Consider the following 25,481-nt stretch of genomic DNA (forward strand, 5'->3'; position numbering starts at 1 on the left):
TTTCTTGAAACTCTTCAGAAGGTACCACTGCACTCTTAGAAGACCCAAGTCTTCAGAATCACTACCCATCATCCCTCCTACCTCACCTACTCACCCTCCTTCTCATTTTGCTCCGGCCACCCCCACCCCCAGCTCCCCTCCCTGGGGCTGGGCACTGCCAGTCCCCTCCCTAAAGAATGCTCCTCCCCAGACAGGCCCTGGCCACCCTGGGATTCCTCCTTTGCTTGAATGCATGTATACCCAGTTTAAACTGCACCCCCACCCCCTCATTAGGGACACCTGAGTGGCTCAGTCAGTTGGGTCTCAAACTCTTGATTTCGGTTCAGGTCATGACCTCAGGATCGTGAGTTGAGCCCGCATCTGTCTCCCTGCTTAGCGCGGAGTCGGTTTGGGATTCTGCCTCTCCCTCTGCCCCTCCCCCTGCACACATGCGCACTCTCTCTCTCTCTCAAATAAAAAATCTTAAAAAAATAAAATAAAAACTTTTCCCCGATAGCTTTTTCTAGCACCTGACAACCTCTTACATCTTATTTGTTTACTGTCTGTCTTTCCCCACTATCTTATCAACTCCTGGAGAGCGGGGTTTACCCAGCGACCACAATAGGCCTGAACACACAAAGAGCTTAGGAAACATGTATTGACTGGCTGAACAAATCAGCGAATGAGGGGCGCCTGGGTGGCTCAGTGGGTTAGACGTCTGCCTTCCACTCAGGTCATGATCCCAGAGTCCTGGGATCGAGCCCCGCATCGGGCTCCCTGCTCTGCGGGAAGCCTGCTTCTCCCTCTCCCACTCCTCCTGTTTGTGTTCCCTCTCTCGCTGTGTCTCTCTCTGTCAAATAAATAAAATCTTTAAAAACACACACACACAAAGGAACTAAGTGATAGTGGGCACTGTGGGGCGCCGGGTTTATCCACCACCCCAAACACTCGGGGGCGGGGCGGGGCGGTGGCCAGTCGAGGGGAGGGCGGGGCGGGGCGGGGCGGGGGCGGAGCCGGCGGCCGGGCCCCAGAAGGGCGGAACCCGAGGCTCGGGGGCGGGCGCGGCCCGGAGGACTGAGGGAAAGGCACCCGCGCTGCCGGAAGTGGGCGCGCGGTTCTCGCCACCCTGACCGTGGCGGGAGGGCGGAGGAGTCGCCATGGAGCTGCTTGACCCGGACGCCGCCGGCGAAGATGCCATGGACTCGTTCCTAGAAAAGTTCCAGAGCCAGCCTTACCGTGGCGGCTTCCACGAGGACCAGTGGGAGGAGGTGGGCGGCCCGGGGCCCCGCACGTGTGTGGGGGCGTCGTCCCGACGACGCCTGGGGCTGGCGGGCGGGCGCCTCCCGCACCCCCGGTTCCCCCGGCCCTGCCAGCGGAAAGGTGGTTTCCACCTGGGACTGTTAGAAAACGGGACTCGGGTTTTTGAGGGCAGTCTTCAGCTGCCAGTACATTTAGGAGTCTAGGTTTTGGAGTCAGACAGACCTGAGACTCCACCATTTGCTGGCTCAGTTACTTAACTTCTCTGAGCCCGTGTCCTCATTTGTAAAATTTCCCTAACTAGAGCCACAGTCTCGTAGCATTGCGGCGAAAATGAAGGGATATGGTGGGTGAAGTGCCGGGAACATAAGAGCGTTCCATTAATGGTGATTCCCACCGCCCTTGGAAGATTGTGAGCACCGAAAGAATCGTTAGAGATCCTTGCCCTGCGCTCTCATCTTACACTTGGGAAACTGAGGCCTGGATAGGGAGAGAGATAACTAACCATGACTTGCAAATCATGATGAGAGAGAAAACTTTGATACAGAGATGTGGAATTGGATCTACCCTGTGGAAAATCTTACTCCTATAGTTCATTCTTCTCTTCATCTCCAGGAATTTGAAAAGGTCCCCCTATTTATGAAGAAAGCGCCATCTGAAATTGATCCCAATGAGAATCCTGACTTGGCTTGCCTTCAGTCAATTATTTTTGATGAAGAGCGATCTCCAGAAGGTATCTTACATGAGTCTAATATTTGTTTTGTGTCTCCATTGAATGAGGTAAAGAGCAAGTCAGAAAGTTTCTGATAACAAGAAGTAGTTAGCCTGGGCTAACTCGTCACTATTTATTCCACATATACACTCCCCCCCCCCCCCCCGCCCATATCCACTAAATGCTAGGCTTTGGGGATAAAGGGATGAGTAAGATTGCCCTCAAAGGTCTCATGCTCCATTTAAAAAAATCTCATGCTCCAGTGGATAGCCAGATTGTCCCTTGTGTATGTGATAAGTGCCAACATGTGGCTATGTACTAGGTGCGGTGGGAACACTGAAGTGGGGGAGGTAGGAATGGGCTCACAATGGATTGGAAATCTGAACTGATTCTTAACAATTTTGTAGGCTCTTACTAAGGTGAGGAGAGGGGAATTTGCATTCCAGGGAATAAAATATAAGCAAAAACAGAAGTATAATTTCCCTCTATTTCTTCAGTAATTAAAAAAAAGTCCTTCAAGAGGTAGGATAAATATACTTTTTTTCTTTATGCATCTTTTTTTTTTTTTTGGTAAGGGTCCAATCTACCTTGTAAGATATTTGGAATTGATTGTAGCATTAAGTACACATGACTTTGCTTCTCCATGTTGATACCCAGTTTTACAGGATTAATTTTGGAGTTTCCTTTATTGGTTTCTTTTTATTTGGTTTATCATATGTAAAATTATTGTATGATTTAGAATCTATTTTTAATGAGACTTAAAAAAAAATAGGAAATAGTGATTATTTATTCTCTTCTTTGCAGAACAGGCCAAGACCTATAAGGATGAGGGCAATGATTACTTTAAAGAAAAAGACTATAAAAAGGCTGTGATTTCGTACACTGAAGGATTAAAGAAGAAATGCACAGACCCTGATTTGAATGCTGTCCTTTATACCAACCGGGCAGCAGCACAGTACTATCTAGGTAATTTATTCTATTATTTAGTGCTTTCTAAAGAATTAACTTATGGTAAAAGCCATTATGATGGCTAGTGCAGAGTTTGAGAGTGTCAGAGGAAGAGCTGCTTATCCCAGAAAGCTAGGCTAGTTTACTCTAATTGAACACTGATCTTCCAGGTAGACTGGCTGAAAAGGGAAACCAGATAGATCGTATAATTCTTACTCTCTGAACCAAATGAGTGACACACCTTAATACATGAATTGGTATGATCTGAGGTTTTTTTTAGCCCAAATGCTTTTGTCTTAAAAAAAAAATGTGTTTTTGGTTTTGGTTTTTGGCCTTTTACCCTCTTCTGAAGGATGCTAGAAGGATTCAAGCAAAGAGATGTTTGTGTGAGAGAAACTATCTTAAAGGGAGAATTTTTCAAAGAGTATTCTGTGGAACCTGAAGTGAAAAATATTCTTTGGAAAGTGCTGCTGCTTTGTTGGAGATTGCAGTGCACAGTATGTTAAAGATGCTGAGATGACCTGCAGCAAAGAACTTTACCCTTTGATTCTTAAGTTTTGTAAGCCCCCTTTTCAAGTAACACTAACTAACATGCAGGACTCTTCTGCACACGTGACTTTGGGAAACACTCATTATTAAGGAGACCTGGGGCCTCTGAGGGGCTGGTAGAGAATAAGCCTTGCAGTCTAGCTGGGATGAGTCTGCTGGGACTCATCACCATTTGAGCAGAGTCTCTCCCCAACCATAGTCTGCTCCAACTGTTGTCTCCTTTTGCATGTTTCATTATAAAATTCTAAATAGTAAGAGTGGTATAGAACTTTAGAGATTATTTGGGCCAACCAACCCCTTCATTTTACATAGGCCCAGAGAGGGTCCCTCTGATAAGTGCAAGAACTTGGACTAGAAACCCATTCTTCTAACTTCTGGAGGAATACATTTTCTTCAGCAGATGAACTCGAGTTTTTGTTCTGTGCTAGGCAGTGGTGTCGCAGAGATGAGTAAGATCTGGCCTTTTCCAGAAGGAGTTGCGTTCATTTCTTTATTCAATCAGTAAATATATTAAAAAATATATATATATATATAAAGCGTTTACTGTGTGCTAGGCATTGCACTGTGAGCAACAGCTACATAGTTCCTTTCTTTGGGGGAACTTAAAGACTGTAGGGCTAATCAGCCCAGAAGCGCCACCTTGCGAGAAGAAAACCGTGTGTGTGATGCCAGAGGAGCGGAGGCATAATCATCACAGCCATTCCTTAAATGAGATGGCACCGGTACAGCTCACAGAGCACTTTCACATTTGTTATCCCTCTTGACCTCACAGCACCTATGTAAGGTAGGTGAGGTTAACAGCTTTATCCCTAGTCGGCAGAGTACACAACTGAAGTAAAGTACAGTAAATTTAGTAAAATGAACTGTGTAAGGGTGCACAGTGCTAGGATTAGTATGCAGAATCAGGTTTGATTCCAAATGCACTAAATGGAAAAAACCTTGACCCACACTTCCAGAAGGTACCTGGTGCTGTCAGTTCCTTAGTCCTGGGTACTTTTAGGTTATGCAGTACAACTTGACAGCTTTGGGGCTTTCCCTCTGCTGGCTTAGAATTCAGTTTTCTTAGGACTGATTAGTCATTTAACCATTGTCCCTTTGTTTTCGAGCTTTAAAATGTGTTCTGTGTTTTTACTCTTGTCTCTGTGGGTTTATGGCATTTTGGGGGGAAGGGGAAGAGTAGTGGAGGTTTAGTTAAATCCTTATGTTCAATCTACCATCCTTAACCAGAAGTCTTTGGATCTCTTTTATATACATTTTTTTCCATAGTTAATATCATGCTGTTCTTCCAGTTTTGCATTCAGTTCTTTTCACTTAATTTTATAACATAAACAATACCACCTGTCAAGATATTTTTGAATACTATTTTAATAGCTACATAAAGTTGCATCATTTGGACATACCAGTGTTTACACAGTTGGTTTTACTGTTCTGCTATTATTGAATATACAGCTGCTTTTAGGTTTTTTAAAATAATGCAGTAATGAACACAGTTAGTGATAAAGATTTCCTACGAATTCTGATTATTCTTAAGGCTGAAGCCAGATTTGGCAAACTATGGCTCACAGGCCACATCTGGATTCCTGGCTTCCTGTGAGCTAAAAATGCCTTTTATATTTTTAAAGGATTGTAAAACAAAGAAGAATGTGTAACAGACCATATGTGGCCTGTAAAGCCTAAAATATTTACTATATGGCCCTTTACAGAAAAATTTAGCTGACCTCTGCACTAGATTTTTAGAAGTGAAAATAGTAAGTAAATACCAAACTGTTAAGTAATATTTACAGTATAAACTAGAAAGTGAAAATCTACCTCATGCCCTTCTAGTTTGGATAACAGTGTGTTTGATTGCACACCTTTTTTTTTTTTTTTTTAAAGGTTTTATTTATTTGAGAGAGTGAGTACAAGTTGGGGGGAGGGGCAGAGGGAGAGGGAGAAGCAGACTCCCCGCTCAGCAGGGAGCCGGATGCGGGCTCAATCCCAGGACCCTGAGCAGAAGGCAGACGCTTCACTGACTGAGCCACCCAGATGCCCCTACACACCTTTTTTTTTTTTTACAAATATATATGTGTGTGTACATATGTCTGTATATTTAGATTGGTTTGTTTTACAAAAAATATTGATATTTTACACATTGACATTATACACATAGAACCACCAGTTAAAACACAGGCATCCTGTCACACCTTTTACGTGCACATCTATCTTACCCTTTTTAATGGTTGCATAGTATTTAGTGGTGTGGATTTACCATAGTTCATTTAATCATTACTACATTGAGGATGTTTAGGGTATCACCAGTGTTTCACAACTCACAGTTAAAACTAATGCTGCAGTTGACATGCTTTCACATTTATCCTTACATATTTGTCCAGGTATTTTTAAGGATAAGTTGTTAGAAGAATATTGTTGGGTCAGAGTATACGCACAAGTGCATGCTAATTTGCTCTCTGATTTACCCTTAAGAGTGCCCTTTTCCCATGTCTTCACCCATCCTGGATATTACCTGTTTTTAATTTTTACCAGTTCCATGTTAATTTTAATTTCTTCAGTCAGTGGTGATGTTGAGCATCTTTTCATGGGCTTGCTAGCCATTTATAGTTGTTCTGTGGGCTTCTAGTGTTACAAATATTTCTAAGACTTGATGAGCACAACTATATTTTTTTCTAAAAACTGTTGCTCTGATTTATATTTCTCTAAGACTATACAAGAATGTCCATGTCTCTACACATGAAATTTTGCAAATATTCTGATCTCAGTCTTGTTTTCTCTTTTACTAAATGGTGCCTGTTAGGCAATTTTCGTTCTGCTCTCAATGATGTGACAGCTGCCAGAAAGCTAAAACCCTGCCACCTCAAAGCAATAGTAAGAGGTAAGTATTGTAGAACTACAGTATGGTTGTCCTTATGGAAAAGTTGGCACTCACTGCACCAAAAGTTGAGGCATTTTAAGCTTCGATATTAAGGTGCTAAGATACTAATGAAGTCACCTTATTTTTGCAATCTTGATATTAAGTTCCTGGTCCTTATCAATAGCAACATGCCATTTTTAAAAGAATTTCCCAGAGAATAATATAACTCTTTATATTTTAAGAATTTGTAGAGAAATTGAAACTCCTCATTTTAAATTAGCAATAAAATTAATTAAAATAAAGCAGTTCCAAAAGCCACATTCTAATTTTTTTTTCAAGTTAGCTAATTGAAAGGCGAGATCTTCAAATGTCATGTTAATTAAAAGATAAGTTATGGACCTTTGCTGATAACTCTGATGCTGAGATGTTCCCAGATTATATTTTCTTTTGTGGTCTGACCTTTCTATGTAATAATAGTGCTTATATTACTTTTATACTTTACCTTTTGTTTGAGAAGCTCAGAGGTGCTTTGTAAACTTTAATTTATTCATCACATATTAATCTTCCTTATAGTCCCATGATCGACTGCTTTATCATAAGCCAAATGCTTTACCAAAGTTATGCATCTTTAGGTATGCATAGTTAGGGGTTTGTATAGGTAGATCCATGTCCCTCAGCTGTAGGGAACGAAGGTACTGTTCAAAGATTGGCAAGTAAAGTCAGTGTAGTCCTGTGGAATTGGGACAAGCTGGAGTCTATAAATCTTGAATTGTCAGTTTTACCTCAGCATGTGACCTTGGCAAGATACCCACTCTGAGTGTCAGTTTGCTCATCTCTGGAAGATGAGGTTGGATTCTGTTGACATCTAAGCCCTTACAGTTCTGATATTTGGAAATTCTGTGGAAAGTCTAAAGAGGCTAACTGGAGAAGAATAAACATGGTGAGAGGAGAGGCAGCTTAACCTGGAAGCCATTAGGAACAATTTTAGGAGAGACCTAATGTCTTTGGTCTTGCCACTGCTTTGATGAATGGCTGAGGTCAGTTCTGTTTTCTGTCTCTATTAAATATCTGAGATGGACTTTATTCTGATTTGCAGATGAGGAACCTGAAGCTTGGAGATGGTCAGTATTTTATCTAATGCCTAGTTGGTAAACAATAGCGCCAGATTTCCAGCCCAGATCTGTCTGACTCTAAACCCTGTGCTCTTTGCCATTAAGTTGTAGCCTTCCCTACTTTAAAAGCCCTTAATGTCAGGGAGGCTTACAGGAGTTTTAAGCTGAATGGGCCCTAGAGATCTTTCTGATCTAAGATACAAAAAATATTCTTCCTTGTCTGGGGAGTGCAGTAGAAGGGGCTTTAATCATCTGTTGTCCCTTTAGAATGCTGGCTGGTAGCTGGTGGAGGTTGGGGATGGGGGTGGGGGGGTGGTTCCTGCTCAAGGAGAGCTCTTCCCATGCATATTGTCCACGTATTCTAAGGGTTCTGGGTTCTACAGGTGCCTTATGCCATCTGGAACTGAAAAACTTTGCTGAGGCTGTGAACTGGTGTGATGAAGGGTTGCAGATCGATGCCAGAGAGAAGAAGCTTCTGGAAATGAGGGCTAAAGCAGACAAGCTGAAGGTTGGCAAAATCATTAGCCAGTTGGCATTTATTACTTAGCACTAATTAATTAGTATTTCCCAGATTGTGTCTTTTGGGTCATTGTCAACTTTTTCTTCTTTAAAAACAAAACCCAAAACTATTCCCTACCTTTGGAACTCTGGAGGACACAAACAAATAAAGACATAAATAGTTATAATGTGACAGAGGCAAGCAAGAATATATAGTATATATAGTAGTAGTATCTGCTGATAGCAGAGAAGGTTTGTCGAAAGAGGTGATGTCTGATCTCTTGAAGACTGAGCAAGAGTTTACTCCACTGGAGGGTGGGGGTGAGGACTGCAGAACATTCCAGAAAGGAGAGAGCATAACCATCGGCAAGTCCTTGATATTTCTGAAACTCAGTCCCCTTTTTGAAAATAGTGTGTGTAATACATATCTCAAAGGTTTTTATGAGGATTAAATGAGAAAGTGTGTGTGTATGTTAGCACATTTTTTTTTTTTTTTTTAAAGATTTTTTTTATTTATTTGAGAGAGAGAATGAGACCGAGAGAGAGCACGAGATGGGGGAGGGTCAGAGGGAGAAGCAGGCTCCCCGCCGAGCAGGGAGCCCGATGTGGGACTCGATCCCGGGACTCCAGGATCATGACCTGAGCCGAAGGCAGTCGCTTAATCAACTGAGCCACCCAGGCGCCCCCTGTTAGCACATTTCTTGACTTACAGTAAGGAGTTGATAAATTTGTGGCTATTATGATTTGAATAAATAAGAAATGGCACTTGACTGCCATAATGTAGTCTGCACACTATGTAAATCTCTTGAAAGAGAGCAGAGGAAATGACGGAAACATTTAAACAGGGGCGCCTGGGTGGCTCAGTCGGTTAAGTGTCCGACTCTTGATTTCAGCTTGGGTAGTAATCTCAGGGTCCTGGGATCGAGCCCTGCGTTGGGCTCCCCACTCAGCAGGGAGTCTGCTTGTCTCCTCCCTCTGCCCCTGTTCATGCGTGCACACGCCACGCTCTCTCTCAAATAAATCTTTAAAAAGAACATTTAAACAAATCTTTAAGTTTCTACAATATTGTGTAACTCCCAGCTTTAAGACATCTATAACTTGCTGATGAAATGCACGTAATAGCAACTGATAATAATAACAGAATACCATCACTACCAAAAATAATGTCCAGCATTTAGCATTTACTGTGTGTATCTTCCAGGTGCTATTTAAAAATTTTTACTTTTATTTATGAATTCATTTAAATCACACAACAACCCTATGAAGTAGGAACTATTCTAATTCACCTCTCAGTAGTGAGGTAGCTAAAGCACAGAGAGATCAGGAAGCTGCCTGAGTCACATAGCTGTGGTGAAGATGGGTGTCAGAATCAGGCAGTCTGGCTCTAGAATCCTATGCAGTACTGCCTTACGTGTCTGTTCAGTATAAAGCCAGAACTAGACTTCAGTCTGATTCTTGGTCTAAGTCTGTCTTCATTACTTAGACTACGGAAGGGGAATTTTCAGTGCTATGGGAGCCTATAGCTCCCATGCAAAGGGGTAGGTTTTAGAGGTCATTCTGGTTATATAAAATGGTAGAAAAAGTAGATAATCTGGTGATTCACAAGGCTCGGTAACAGAATTCTGAGTCTAGGTGACTGGGTATGGGCCAGAATTTCTAAAAGTGGTGTATATAGGAGAGAATGTCTAAAGGGCTACTGCGGAAGGACATAGCCAAGTTAATCCACGGAAAAACCCTTAGTGGACCTAAATGAAAGCTTTCAGATCTTGTAGCACAGGCGCAGTTTTTTGTTGTTGTTGTTTTGTTTGTTTGTTTTTGCAGATATCTTTTTAAAAATTTAAATTCAGTTAATTAACATATAATGTATTATTGGTTTCAGAGGTAGACGTCAGTGATTCATCAGTATTATAGGATACCCAGTGCTCATTACATACATCACATACCCTCCTTAATGTCCATCATCCAGTTACCCCATCCTACTACCCTTCTCCCCTCCAGCAACCCTCAGTTTGTTTACTATGATGAAGAGTCTCTTACGGTTTGTCTCCCTCTCCGATTTTGTCTTTATTTTTTCCTCTCTTCCCTTATGATCCTCTGTTTTGTTTCTTAAATTCCACATATGAGTGAAATCATATGATAATTGTCTTTCTCTGATTGACTTATTTCACTTAGCATAATACCCGCTAGTTCCATCCACGTTGTTGCAAATAGCAAGATTTCATTTTTTTTTGATGGTTGAGTAGTATTCCATTGTGTATATGCCACATCTTTTTTTTTTTTAAGATTTATTTATTTGTCAGAGAGTGAGCAAATGAGCGAGTGTGCATGCCGTGCGCAAGAGCACAAGCGGGGGAGCGGCAGGCAGAGGGAGAAATAGGCTCTCCGCCCGATGCAGGACCCAATCCCAGGACCCTGGGATCATGACCTGAGCTGAAAGCAGACGCTTAACTGACTGAGCCACCCAGGCGTCCCCATATACCACATCGTCTTTGTCCATTCATCTGTCGTTGGGTGTCTGGGCTCTTTCCACAGTTTGGCTATTGTGGACATTGCTGCTATAAACACTAGGGTGCATGTGCCCCTTCGGATCATTACATTGGTATCTTTGTGGTAAACACCAAGGAGTGCAGTTGCTGGGTCGTAGAGTAGCTCTATTTTCAACTTTTTGAGGAACCTCCATACTGTTTTCCAGAGTGGCTGCACCAGCTTGCATTCCCACCAACAGCGTAGGAGGGTTCCCCTTTCTCTGCATCCTTGCCAACATCTGTCATTTCCTGACTTGTTAATTTTAGCCATTCTGACTGGTGTGAGGTGGTATCTCATTGTGGTTTTGATTTATATTTCCCTGATACAGATGCACAGTTAAAGATTTCAGGGCCCCGGGCGCCTGGGTGGCTCAGTTGGTTAAGCGACTGCCTTCGGCTCAGGTCATGATCCTGGAGTCCCAGGATCGAGTCCCCCATCGGGCTCCCTGCTCGGCAGGGAGTCTGCTTCTCCCTCTGCCCCTCCCCCCTCTCATGTGCTCGCTCTCATTCTCTCTCTCTGAAATAAATAAATAAAATCTTTAAAAAAAAAATTAAAAAAAAAAAGATTTCAGGGCCCCAAAGCCTGACACTGGGTATGGGTGACATTGCTTGTTGAGTGTCAGTTTATTCTATATCTGAGTATAAATTGACGCTGGATTCCTATGTGCTTGGCTTATGTAAACAATGTATCTTATATGCCTATATTAAAATCAGAACAGCCATCAAGGCAATGAATATTACCAGAAATAAAGCATGGCTTTGTTAAATGATAAAAGGGTCAGCTAATCAAGAAGATTTAACAATTCTAAATATGCACGTATCTAAGAACCTCAAAATATAAGAAGCAAAAAAATTGAGGGAGACAAATCTACAAATAGGTGTAGATGTCAACATCCCTGTCTCTTAATAAGAGAGAGAGAACAAGTAGATAAATCAGTAAAGAGAAGTGATATCAGGAAAATGGCCAAATAAAGACCTAAAATTCTTTACTTCATAAAGTCTATGGAAAACTGGCAAAAATGGTCAGAGTCACTAACTTTTTTCAGAGCTCTGAAATGAGCCAAAGGCTTGCAGCAATCTGGGGAGTGTTTATTCAAGAAAAATGGCTGCACCTGCATAAGCACAGCAAGCTTTGTGACATTTTAACTTTCCCTATTCCCATCTCCTCCCTCCCTCGTACCACAGTAGCCTTGAAAGAATCATGGTGAAAATGAGCAGCCCAGCGCCACCAGAGGAGGCAGATTGGATTAGAGCTCGTTCAAAGCCCCGTTCCCAGGGAACTGCCATTATTGGACCATCTGGGTGGTCTCCTAGAAGACCCCACTCATAAGGCGGATTTTATTTGACTCATCTTGGAGCTATCCCAGTATGAAAAGCTTTTGGCGGGGGGCTGGGAAGGAGGGATGTGTAAAACAATTAGAAGCAGTTATTTAAGATTGCAGCTGCCTGAGATAGTGAACAACAGGGCAAACAGTAGGCTTAGAAGAATATTTAAAAGGAAAAGCTGGGGAATGAGATTCTTCAGGTGCTTTGAAAAGCTCCAACATATTCCAGGAGATCTGCAAGGTCACTTGTGTGTCCAGGGCTATGCATGTGCTTAGGAAGGATCTAAGAAGGCCTAAGCTCTGACCTCTGGCTGACTTGCAGTCTCTGTAAAAGTAGTAAGTGAAGGCTGAGGCTGAATTGTAAACTGTTTGGGTGAGTGTTGAAGGTGTGTCACAATATGCACGAGAGAGCCCCTCAGCTAAGAGTGGGACACTTTTTGGCTTCAGGCATTCAGGGAAATCTGTCCAATCATTAAGGACTTTAGTGGTCACATAAAACCAAATACAGGCTTTACAGAATTAGTTCAGGAAAGTACCTAAACAGTAACAACAGCAGTATCAAACACTGGAGAGGAAAGAGAGAGAATCCAATTTCCAGAGTTGCTACATTGTATTATTTTAAATGTCTGGTTTTCAATACAAAATTACAAGACATGCAAAGAAATAAGAAAATATGGCCCATACACAGGAAAAAAAATCAATAGAAAATGTCCCGGAGGAAGCCCAGACATGAGACTTAAAAAGCAAAGACTTTAAACCACACTTTGAAATATGTTCTAGGAAGAAAGCAATGTCTTAAGAACTAAAAAAAAAATATGAGAACAATGTCTTACCAAATAGAGACTATCAATAAATTGTGAAAAAGAATCAAATAGAAATTCTGTAGTTGAAAAGTGTAATAATTGAAAAGTTCATGTAAGGGCTCAAGAGCAGAACTGTGAAGATAGATCCATTGTGATTACCCAGTGTGAGGAACAGAAAGAAGAATAAAGAAACATTAAGAGAGGGGTGTCTGGGTGGCTCAGTCAGTTGGGCATCTGACTCTTGATTTCAGCTCAGGTTAAGATCTCAGGGTCATGAGATTGAGCCCCACATCAGGCTCTGCACTCAGAGGGGAGTCTGCTTGATATTCTCTTCCTCTCTCTCTCTCTACCTCTCCCCCCACACCCATGTTCTCTTCTTCTCTCTCTCTCTTTAAAATAAAATAAATAAATCTTTTTAAAAAAGAAAAGAAACACGAAGAGAGACTGAGGAACCTGTGGGATGCCATCAAGTATATCATCATAGACATGGGAGTCCCAGGAGAGGAGAAAGAAAAAGGGACAAAAGAATATATGAAGATTTAATAGCTGAAAACTTCCCAGATTTGATTTTAAAAAAAGTAATCTACTCTTCCAAGAAACTTAAACTCCACGTAGGATATACTTGAAGAAATCTACACCCAGACACATCATAATCAAACTGTTGAAAGTCAAACAGAATGTTAAAAGCATCAAGAGAGAAGAGACTCTTCACATACAAGAAATCCTCAATGAAAGTAACAACTGAGGGATGCCTGGGTGGTTCAGTTGGTTGAGCATCCAAATTTTGACTTTGGCTCAGGACGTGAACTTACGGTTGTGAGATCAAGCCCTGCGTAGGGCTCTGTGTTGGGCGTGGAGCCTGCTTAAGATTCTCTCTGGCCCTCTCCCTCTGCCCCCTCCCCTAAAAGTAACAGCTGATTTCACATCAGAAGCCATGGGAGCCAAAGGGCCATGGGTTGACATTCAGAGTGCTGAAAGAAAGATTATCAGCTAAGAGTTCTATATACCGCAAACCTATCCTTCAAAAATGGAGAAGAAAAGGAAAACTCTTTAGGTGCAAATGATATGATCTTGTATATAGAAAATCCTAAGGAATTCACTAAAAAAACTATTAGAACTAATAGATTAGTAAGCTGGTATGACACATTAATATACAAAATCCAATTGTATTCTATAGACTTTTGGTAAATATTCCAAATATGAAAACAATTCCATTTACAATAGCATCAAAAAGAATAACAGGAATAAATTTAACAGAAGTAGCATAAAACTTATAATCTGAAATACAAACACTGTTGAAAGAAATTAAATCTAAAAAAATGGAAGACCTCCGTGGATCAGATCTTAATATTGTTAAGATGAGAATGCTCCCCAAATTGGTGTATAGATTCAGCTCAGTCTGCACCAAATTTCCAGTTGGCTGCTCTGCAGAATATTGACCAACTGATTCTAATATTCATACATGAATTTAAGGGACTCAGAATAGCCAAAACAATCCTAAAAAAAAAAAAAAAAATTAGAGGACTCACACTTCCCAATTTCAAATCTTACTACAAAGCTATAGTAATCAAGACATTGTGGTACTGGCAGAAGGGGATAGACTTACAGATCAGTGTAATAGAATTGAGAGCTCAGAAATAAACCCTCATATTTATAGACAGTTGATTTTCAACAAGGGTACCATTCAGTGGGGAAGGAATAGTCTTTTCCATATCTGCATGAAAAGCATGAATTTGGACCCCTACCTCATACTATATACAAAATGGATCGAAGAACAAAGTATAAAACTCTTCAAAGAAAATGTTGGCATTAATTTTCATGACCTTGGATTAGGCATGGTTTCTTAGATATGACACAAAAAGCACAAGAAACAAAAAAGATAAACTGGACTTCATCAAAAGTAAAAACTTGTGCATCAAAGGCTGCCATTGAGAAAGTGAAAAGACAACCCACAGGGTGGGAGAGTATTTATAAATCATATATCTGTTAAGGGACCTTTATCTAGAATATATAAAGAACTCTTAACATCTCAATAATTAAAAGACAGCGCCATTTTTTAGATGGGCAAAGGATGTGAACAGACGTTTCTCCAAAGAGGATACATAAATGGCCAAAAAGCACATGAAAGATGCTTAACATTCTTAGTCATTAGGGAAATGTAAATCAAAACCGCAGTGAGATACTATTTCACGCTAGGATGGTTATAATTTTTTTTAAAGGAAAATAACAAATGTTGAGAAGGATGTGGAGAAACGGAAACCTTCACATGTTGCTGGTGAGAATGTAAAATGACAGCCACTATAGAGAACAGTTTGACAGGGACGCCTGGGTGGCTCGGTCAGTTACGCGTCTGCCTTCTGCTCAGGACATGATCCCAGGGGCCTGGAATTGCGCCCCACATCAGGCTCCTTGCTCCACAGGGAGTCTGCTTGTCCCTCTGCCCCTCCCCCTGCTCGTGCTCCCTCTTGCTCTCTCTCAATAAATAAATAAAATCCTTAAAAAAAAAACATTTTGACAGTTCCTCAAAAAATTAACTACAAAATTAACATAAGAACCAGCACTTCCACTCCTAAGTATATACCCAAAGAAATTGAAACAGTATTAAAATAAATACTTGTACAGGAGTGTTCATAGCAACAGGGTTCATAATGGCCAAAAAGTAGAAACAATCTCAATGTCCATCAACTGATGATAAATAAAATGTGGTATGTTCATACAATGGAATATTATTCAGCCATAAAGGAGAATGAAGTATGATATACACTGCAATGTAGGTGAACCTCAAAAACACCATGTTAAGTGAAAGAAGCCAGATTTATAAAAGATCACATATTGTATGACTATATATCAAACATCCAAAATAGGCAAATCTATAGAGACAGAAAGCAGATTAGTGGTTGCCAGGGGTTGGGGACAGCGGGAAGTGCAGAGGTGTTTACCTAAGAGAAATGAAAACATGCTCATAAAAAGACTTGTATAATAGTCACAGCCTGTTTTATTCATAGTAATCCAGAAACAGCTCTTGTGTCCAACAAGAGGTAAGAGATAAGTAAAGTGTGATACTCATACGATGGGATATTACTTGGTATAAAAAGAAACCTATCAGTGATGGGATAGGAGGGAGACTGACTGCAAAGGGGCATGAGGGAACTTTCTAGGGGATAGAAATGCCCGTTTTGATTGAAGTGTTGGGTACTTAAGGTATACCCTTGTCTAAACTCATTGAACTATACACTTAAAATCTGTACATTATACCTCAACAAAGTTGATTTTTTTTTTTTTTTTTTTTAAAGGGCAGCAGACTCCACAGCTCAGGGCTCCTCTGACCTGGAGGTCATTCTACTTTATGTGGCTGCCAAGACCCCAAACTTCATATGAGACTTCATAATCCACATCACTCACATGTATAGTGTGAATCAGAGTAAAAACAATAGGGGACAGAGTCTGTGTCATCCTTAATCATTCTCTAATGTGGACCAGACACTGTGGTTTGATGTAGCTCAACTGTAAAGGCAAAATTGGACATAGATTTTAGTGGTGTCCGTGGGGTGGAGTACTCTGGATAGTGTAATCAAACAGCAGAAAGGAGTTTTGCAGCTCTTTTGGCAGACTGGATTGGAGAAAGAATGGACAAGAGTTATTAGCCATTGTCCTCCTGAACGGGTAGACTTTGTTCACGAGAAATAAAAGATCTGTGTTAGCCTTTGTGGGGAGGATAAGGGATGGTTGGTACTATATTTTAGATCAGAGGTCAGCAAACTGACCCCTAGGCCAAATCTAGCCTGTGGCCTGTTTTTATACATTCTGTGAATTAAAGATGTTTTTCACATTTTTAAAGAGTTATAAACAACAAAAGTAGATAATTTGTGACAGAGAGCATACATGGTCTGCAAAACCTTACAGAAAGTTTGCTGACCTCTGTTAATCTACGATTCTGAGGGTAAGAGCAGAATCAACTGGTTTGGGGCAGATTTGCAAGAAAAGGAAATCTAAATTTTATTTCTGCCAGATTAAGTAGACTGATGATGTTTTTCTATCATGGATTATAATTGGGCAAAGGGCAGAGCCTCTGATAAGTTCTTGCCCTGGGTTTTTCCAGTGTTTCCTATACTCCAGCCATCCCAGAGAAGTTGAAATACCTCATAGATCCTGATGTCAGTCCCTCTACCTAGAATGCCCTTTCTCCTTCATCTGGTGGAATGTTCCATGTCCACCTAAACCCACCTCAGTGGGGCACAATCCATCACTCCTGTATTTTATAGCACTGGCTTCACATTGGCAGGGTAACACATAACGGACATTTCATTGTTTGTCCCCCTTAGTAGACTGTGAGCTCCGTGGGTATGGGAACTATACATTTTAAATTTCTGCTGCCACCAGTCCTGGCACCAGACGTGCACTCTTAAAATATTAATTGAACTGAATCAGGCCGCTGGTATTGCTCGACACAGGAACCTGGGTTGGACAGATACTGGAGATAGTAAGCAGCAGGCTGGGGTGACAGAAGAGGAAACAAGCCCCCTAGAGCTGATGGGTCTGAATTTCATTTTTAGAGAACTGAGCAGAGGGATATCAGGAAAGCAAAGTTGAAAGAAAAGAAGGAGCAGAATCAGAACGAGGCTTTACTCCAGGCCATCAAGGTGAGTTCTCAGACCTCAGGCCCATATGATCTTGCTAATCCTCAAGCTTGTTGGGAAACTGTCTTGGGATGCTTTACCTGAATGAATTTGTTCATTTTCTCTTTGCTTTGGTGAAGCATTGTGCTAAAGGGGCTCTGGAGTCCAGACCCCTGAGTTCAGTCCACTTTCCTGCTTGTGTACATATGTTGATCTCAGGTAAGCTACACTGGATAGTTGCTGTGGGTTGAGCATTATTTAATCTTCACAGTGGCCTTCTGAGGTAGATCTTCTAGCTACTGATTTGCTAGATGGTGATGTGGTCTCAGGGAGGTGAAGAAACCTCACACAGCTAATGTGTATCAGAGCCAGGTCCTTGCTCTTAGCCACTGCATCCTGAAAAAATCTGAATTTTTAGGATGTTGCTCCTTTAGCAACAACAAAAATTTGACCCTGTCCTTTCTTCCCTGCATTTTAAATGGATGTAGCCTGAGCCAATTCTTATTTTTTTACCTGGATACTGAATACCCAGCAAGTCACCTGTGGAGCTTTGGCTTGCTTGGTCTCCACAAGGGAAATGATACCTGCCATGAGATTGTGGAGTAGGTTCTTGGTTTCATTCTTTGTTGAGTTAAATTATGCACCATTTAAGTTACTTGTTGACTTTGAGAACTTCACACTACTAAGATGCACTCCACTAGTCCCTCCCCATAACAAGCAATCTGTTAACAGGAGTGGGACGGAATACTCCAGATTCTCTTGCTAATTCTCATTCACAGTGAGAGATTTAGTCACATTCTAAAATGTAGAATATTGGAATGCCCATTCGCATACAGATCTGATTTTGGCGCTCTCCTTTAGTTTGACCCTGCATCTCAAGCTTCATTGTACATAAGAATTACTCTAATAGTCATATACACAGAACCATATTTTACCGATGGTTTAAAGCAGGAGCCAGTGGATCTCAGCCCTGCCTATTTGTTTATGTTACTTATGGCTATTTTCACACTATGGTGGCAGAGTCAAGTAGTTAATTTCACCAGAGACCATTTGGCTCACAAAGCCTAAAATATTTCTATCTGACCCTTTAAGGAAAAGTTTGCCAACCCCTGATTTAGCATTGTCAAATCAAAAGTAATTTTGATTGCATGTAACTTTCCCCTCGTGTGCTAGCCTCCACACACATACATAAAGAGACAACTCTTCTGTTCAGACCTTTGATTTATCTTTATTTCCATGAGACAGTCAAGATTAGGTCAATGTGCATTATTTTTAGTATTCCATGTCCTAGCTAAACCAACACACTTGCCATTTTCGTATATGCTACACTCTTGATCTTATCTGTGCCTTTGCATATTCTGTTCCTTGGTGGTGAATGCCTTTCCATCCTCCCCCGACCCTTCCAACTTCTCTGCCTTTCATAGTCATTGCTCAGGGCCCAGTATTCCCCAGTCATCTCCAGTCCCCAGGCTGAATTAATTATCGATGGTCTGCATTTCTGCAACTCCACTTCTTACCTTATGTTGTACTTATTTCCATAGTTGTTTGCCCACTAGACCATGAGCAGGGTCTTGAGGGCAGGAACCATGTCTAGCTTTTTTCTGTGATACAGGGTCCAGCATGTGTTAGAATCCTGGTGAAGGTGAGTTATCCCTGCTGTGCTAGGCCTCAGGGGTAATGAAGATGAATTGTGTAGAGCTGGCCTCAGGGAGCTCACAGTATGGTGGTTTCCCTGCTGTTGAAATGGGCTTGCATCCTTCCACACAATAAGGTTTGTGTGTATTTCTGTTTTTAATCCAGGTTAGGAACATCAGGCTAGCCTCTGAAGCTGCTGGTCGGGATGAAGATTCAGACTCAGAAGGTCTAGGTGCGCTTTTCCTGGATGGGCTCAGCTCGGAGAACCCCTATGGAGCCAGGCTGAAGGTAGACGAGCAGGGCAGGTTGAGCTGGCCCGTGCTCTTTCTGTACCCGGAGCACGCCCAGTCGGACTTCATCGCTACGTTTCACGAGGACTCCAGGTACTTACTTGCCCAAGAGCCCTCTGTTCTTGCTGGCATGCTCTTTCCTTACTGTCTCAGCAGAGGGACAAGTGGATTTTTGGTTGAGGAGGGAAGAGAATAGAGGATTAACAGTCTGGTTTGGCATAACCTTTCTATCCTGGAGCTGATTTCTCCTTTTACTAACTATAACTAGCTTTGCAATGACAGACACAAGTCTCACCATCATCCTGACTTGGCTAGTAAGCAGAGCACCACAGTATTGTTTGTCAAGCACTGACACATATCTCTGGTGAGATACGAAGTCGTTCTAGGTAGTATATGCATAGTAACTGAAGGGTGTATTAGAAAAAATATAACTAGCAGTTTTAACATGTGATTTCATAGGGTTAATGCTTAGAATGTGGCTAAATGTAAGGAATGTTAAGCCTGAATCAGTTTAAAGAAAATTACTATGTCATAATAGGACAAGTAATACACATTCATTTTGGCTTAAGTCAGATGGTTTTGGCTCAAAATGGCTTAGGCCTGCATTTCATGTTTTGTACATTTTTGATAGCTCTCTGAATGGGTGTCCAGGGACTGTGATGTAGGAAAATAGATCATGAGTTATTGATACCTAGAAAGGACATGTTATATCCTTAGGTTTATTGATCATCTAATGGTGATGTTTGGTGAAACACCCTCTTGGGACTTAGAGCGGAAATACTGCCCTGATAATTTAGAGGTAAGAGATGTTTTACCTTGTTCCTGGATGGGATATTTTTTGCAGGGAGGTGAGGGGAGCAAGTTTTTACTGCCTTAAAAAAAAAAAATTGTGGGCGCCTGGGTGGCTCCGATAGTTAAGCGGCTGTCTCCAGCTCAGGTCATGATCCCAGGGTCCTGGGATTGAGTCCTGCATCGGGCTCCCTGCTTCTTGGGAGCCTGCTTCTCCCTCTGCCTCTCTCTCTCTCTCATGAATAAATAAATAAAATCTTGAGGAAAAAAAGAAAATTGTGTCGGGGCATCTGGGTGGCTTAGTGGGTTAAGTGTCTGCCTTTGGCTCAGGTCATGATCCCAGGGTCCTGGGATAAGGCCCCATGTTGGGCTCCCTGCTCAGCGGGAAGTCTGCTTCTCCATCTCCCTCTCCCCCTGCTTGTGCTTGCACTCTTGTTCTCTCTGTCAAATAAATAAAATCTTTAAAAAATTCAAAAAAAATTTTGTCAAATGATACAGAACGTAAAATTTACTATTTGAACCATTTTTAAGTCCCTGCTTCCGTAGCATTAAGTACATTCACATGCTTGTACAACCATTCCCACCATCCGTCTCCACTTCATCGTCCCGAACTGAAACTCTGCACCCATGGAACAGTAACTTCATTCTCCCCTCCCTCCAGCCCCTGGCAACCACCATTCCACTTGCTCTATGAATGAGCCTACTCTAGGAACCTCATATAAGTGGAACCATATACTGCTTGTCCTTTTGTATCTGGCTTATTTTACTTAGCTTCATGTCTTCAAGTTTCATCCATATTGTAGCCTGTGTCAGAATTTCTTTCCTTTTTAAGGCTGAATAATATTCCATTGTTCCATTGTTGGGACCTTTTTTTTTTCTTTTTTTAAATCACATCTTACAGTACAAAGACTTTCTCTTCTACTAACCATTTGAGAGTAAGATGCCAACTGATGCCCCATTGCCCCTGAATACTTCAGTGTCAGTTTCCTACAAACAAGGATATTTTCCTTCATAATCTCACCCATCAAAATTAGGAAATTAGCTTTGAGGAAAAAAAAAAAGGAAATTAGCTTTGATATACTGTACCGTCTAATTCTCAGACACCCTGTATCAGCTGTCCCCACGCAGGGACACCCTTCTCACCTGCATGGGCTCTGACACCTCATCTTGCACAGCCATCCTACCAGGTAACCCTTCTCACCTGGCTTAGGCTGGCCAGCTCCCAGCAAGACTGCCCTCCACTGACCAGGCTCTGGCACCCCTCCCTGCCAGCCTCACCCTGCACGGGCTTGGACACCTGCACAGGGCCACCATCCTTCTCCTCCTCCTCGGGCCCTTCCCCTGCTTTGAGCCACCATAGCTTGCTTCCCCCACATCGAAGGGGTCTAGGACTGAATTGCTAGGGAAGGGAAGACGCGTGGGTCTGGGCTTGAATCTTGGCTCCTGTGTTTGCTAGGTGGGTGTCATTGGTGAGTTATCTCCCTTCTCTGAGCCTTCGTTCTATCTTTGGAAAATGGAGCCCATAGTACCTTTCTTAGTATCACGCGCGAGGACTGAGTGCTTTATATTCCACAACTCTATAAAGGAGTCATTCAACTAATTACAGTTGCCATCTCTTTAGCTTTTCCCTAGACTCGGCCTCAGCGTGCCTGGTGCTGCTGAGACCTTGTATTTGTGTCTGATTCCTGCCCCTCTGTTATTCTTGCAGGTCTACTTTGAGGATGAAGACGGGACAGAACTCTACCGGGTGCCTCTCAAGAGCACCCTACTGCAGGTGCTGCAGCACCCCCGGTGAGTCCACCTTCACGAGGCCGAGCAGACCAGGGAAGGTGCCCAGGCGCCATCCCGGGGATACAGCCAGGGTTTCATTGCACTGCTGATGGATTGCCTTGTACTGCCCTCCCTTCTGCCCTGACACAAAACTGAGATGGCAGCCGTGAAGCCTGGCCCAGGTCATTGGCCAAACAGGCTTCAGTATGACTCAGCCTGTTGTGCTGCAGCCAGGACACCCTCAGACTGGGAGAAGTGAATGGGGCTGGTCTGAGAAGGGAAAAGCTGCCTGACTGTGGGACCTGAAAACAGCAGGGTTGGCACTCCTGTTCCTCTTTGCTTTGTGCCTGTGTCCCCTGATATTGTTACCTGGAAAGAACATCGGTTTGTGAAGTCACACGCCATCATTTACCGGCTGTGTGACTGTAAGCACATACTGCCTCCCTGGGGAGGTTTCCTCATCTTTCGGGTAGGGGTACTAATCCTTGCCTACATTGTTCTCCGGTGTTTGAGAGCCAGTGAGAGAGCAGGAGTCAAAGTGCTTTTGTAAACTGTAAAGGGCAGTCTTTTTGTAAGAGGGCATCTTTGTTAGTAGCTATGGCAGCCAGCTGGATGTGGCTTTTGTCTCTTTGTTCAGCTTTGGGGTGTTCCTGGACCATAAAGGAATCCCCTCAGTGGATTTGTAAGTTGACTCTTGGACTGTTTTCCCCTAAGCTTTGAGCAAAGCAAATGCTCTTGCGTTTAGGCTAAAGGAGCCCGATGTATTGGGCATGAGGGTGGTTGGGCATGGTAGGAAAGAGGCTGGAGAGCTGGGCTAGGGCCATTCAGGAAAGCCTTGAATGCCCTGCTCAGGAGCATACTTTATCCTGATAGTGGTATATGGAGCCACAGAGAATGTGTAGGTAAAATTTACAGAGTAGTATATAGATTTTATGTGTACTAGTTGATGGTGATGCATGAGGTGAGGGGTGGATTGGCAAAGAGATTTCAGAGGCAGACTGGATGGGAATTGGTGATGTGGTGACTGACCTGGTAGGAAGTCCAGCTGGTCTCTTGATGCTTCTGCTTTGGCTTGTCAGGCAGGAGGTGAAGATTTCTTCAGATATGAATGATGACTTCTCTTAGCAGGGTTTTTTTTCTGGCACTAAATCTCCCTTCTAGTTTCTAGACAAATTTTTTCCATTATTTAGCAAATTATTACCATAATTCTTTAAAGGCCTGAGGTCCACTCTCCCCATCTCCAAAAAATGGGGGAGAAGTCTAAACAAAGTAGATCTGTGGAGGAAAGCCAATTTCATGCTTCTCAGAAAATGTAAATGCTATTAGAAATGTTTACTTCTTAAATGACTGGCATAGGTAAGAGGCTACTCAGGACAGGATTCTGGCAACTTCAGACCCTGAACTGAGTGGAGCTAAGATACAGCCCCCGCCCCGCCTCGGTCCAGATCCAGGCACATTGGGTAATGCTAACACTCTTCAGTCTGGGAGGCCAAAGCCTTGCCCACCTCTCCGACCTGCCCCACTCCACTTGCTTTATGCCCCAACAACAGCAAATGCTCTGGTGCTCTGCACTTCCTCGCTTTTGCTCCCCCCGTGCCTCATCACTACCCCTCTTCTAAATTAAAGTCAAGATGGACAAGGCATCTTCCAGGAAGCTTTTCTTGATTCCCCTTTCCTAGAGAGGGAATCATGCCCTTTGGACTAACGCTGTACCTCACAAATGCTTCTACAGTTGTTTTTGCTGTCATTAACTGATTACTTATCTCCCTCCCCTCAGGACTTGAAAGCAGGGATGATGGGTTTTGTTTTTAGCACAGGGCCCAAGTTACCCTGGGCATGCACTGTTGAATGAAGGAATGAATGCATGAAAGCAAGCAAGCATGTTCTCATAGTTTGATTTCCTGTTTAGCCACAGGCATACATGATGCTAGAGGACTGGCCCAAATGTTCTGGCTAGGTTATAGAGGGGAGAGGATCATGCTAATTTGCCAGATATGTAAACCACCAAAAAAATAAATGTGCTAAACTTGCATTTTAATGTTGACTCACATCCAAAGGTTCACCTTGAATGTGGTTGGGGAGGTGCATGGATGATTAAGATCACAATTCAGTTAACCCCTTCTTCTGTTGTGTTCACTGCAGGTACTTTGTAAAAGCCCTGACACCGGCATTTTTGGTCTGTGTAGGATCCTCTGCTTTTTGTAGGAATTACCTCCAGGGGAGAAAAGTGCACCAGGTGAAGTAACCAAGCCAGGCGGAGCCAGGGCCCCTGGATCTCCTCCCTCATTCGCCTCTGCCTGAAATCCAGCACATTTGAATCAGCTGAGCCCTACACTTTATTTCTGCCACCCTGGGGACAGTGGCGGGGGGAGAGCTGCTGACTTCCCTGAACTACATTCTCTCTGGTGAAAGTGCCAAGCTCCAGCTGGTCTCCAGTCTATTCTGTTGATACACAACTCTGTACCTTGGTCATGACATCCTTGGACTCACTGTGAGCTGTGTTACCACCAGCCTCTATCCCTGAAGGGACCATCTTACAGTCACCACAGCAGCTGACCTGAGGAAGTCCTGGCCTGTGGACACAGACTCAGGATCCAGTTGGCTGGACCTTTATGATGTTAGAGGCCTCAGAGAAGCTACCCCTCAAACCACGCGTATACACAAACCACACAAATAATTTTAAGGCATTCAGGCTGAGGGACTCCAACCTCCAGGTTCTCGTGAGCCGAGAGGCTTGCTCTTTGGGGATACTGTTCTTGGAGTGAGATGAGGTCACGAAAGCTGGCTCTTGTTTTTGCACCTGTAAAGACCTACAAACCGGGATCCTGCAAAACCCCTAGAAAGTTTACCAGTTTTCCTGACCTGTGTAGTAGGGCAAACTGACAGACTTGGATGGTGGACTCTTGAGTTCCTCTCCAGTTTTCACATTTTAGGATTTTGTGCCTTTTGAACCTCTTTTGGCAGTTGAGTCATTGTCATAGGTTGTATTTTTGTGTGCAGCTGTTCGCTCCTCTTTCCTAGAGGGTGTAGCCACGGGACTGCTTGCAGTATCCGCCCCATCCCACGGGGGAGGCAAAGGGACGGGGGTGGGCTCGTCCAGACGGGAGGCCGGAGAGCATTGCGTGGTGCGTTCATGCTTCCCAGCTAGCGGCTGTTCCATCAGCCTGGGTGCCAGCATGGTAAGACATGGAGCAGAGCTGAAGGAGCTGACTGCAGCTGTTGATTGTAACGTGAATGAGAAATAAATGAGATTTGGGGGTTGTTACTGTAGCAAAGCTAAGTAATACATCATTAAACTGAAACCAGCTGCTGTCCTTAAGATGGACTAATTTGAGGTTTTGTGCTGTGTGCTTTACTGTCTTTGAAGGGCAGTTTGCTGTGGAATATTGACAACCACGCAGCTGTCCTTCCAGGTGCGGGTCCCTGCATGTGGCTTGTGGCCTGGAAGCTGAAGTCCCGCCTCCACCCTCGCCTGGCTTAGGCCAGACCGAGGCTCTCCCAGCTAGAGACTGACTGTTTGGCTGTCTTTGTAAGAACTTGGCACTCTATGTACGAGGCTGAACAGTTGGTCAGCAGCAACCCTGGCGGCCAGTGCAGCAGCCTCACTGTCCTGGGGCAGAGCGGGTCCCGGTGTGCCACCTCACTCATCTGTGAAGCAGACGGCTTACTCAGCTCTTTCCTGGACACCCCTGAGAAACCAAGTTCTGAGACCTTCATCCCCACCACCCAGTCCTTCCTTTGGGCTCCTGGCTCGGCCCTGCCCCTCTATCTGGCTAGGGGGAGCAGAAGTAGAAAGGGGAGGAGTGACTTAGCGTGGCAGACTGC

General features: G+C 43.1%; 1 protein-coding gene across 3 annotated transcripts; it reads left to right on the forward strand.

Moving 5' to 3' along the window:
• The first annotated feature begins 1,053 nt into the window (after nt 1-1,053).
• TTC4 (tetratricopeptide repeat domain 4) lies at nt 1,054-24,975 on the forward strand. 3 transcript variants are annotated; one of them, XM_081818456.1, is made up of 11 exons: nt 1,057-1,247; nt 1,852-1,969; nt 2,753-2,914; nt 6,237-6,314; nt 7,789-7,913; nt 17,110-17,196; nt 18,973-19,190; nt 19,815-19,896; nt 20,987-21,073; nt 21,595-21,677; nt 23,799-24,975. In XM_081818456.1, the coding sequence occupies exons 1-11, from the start codon at nt 1,137-1,139 to the stop codon at nt 23,899-23,901; spliced, it is 1,254 nt and encodes a 417-aa protein (XP_081674582.1). In that variant the 5' UTR covers nt 1,057-1,136; the 3' UTR covers nt 23,902-24,975. The 3 variants fall into 3 exon arrangements, with proteins under 3 accessions (XP_081674584.1, XP_081674582.1, XP_081674583.1); XM_081818458.1 differs by lacking the exon at nt 17,110-17,196 and having other exon boundaries at nt 1,054-1,247; XM_081818457.1 differs by lacking the exon at nt 20,987-21,073 and having other exon boundaries at nt 1,059-1,247.
• Nucleotides 24,976-25,481: the final 506 nt, after the last annotated feature.

Source organism: Leptonychotes weddellii, chromosome 4, assembly GCF_054177405.1.
Source record: "Leptonychotes weddellii isolate Sample4059 chromosome 4, ASM5417740v2, whole genome shotgun sequence".
Classification (NCBI taxonomy): domain Eukaryota; kingdom Metazoa; phylum Chordata; class Mammalia; order Carnivora; family Phocidae; genus Leptonychotes; species Leptonychotes weddellii.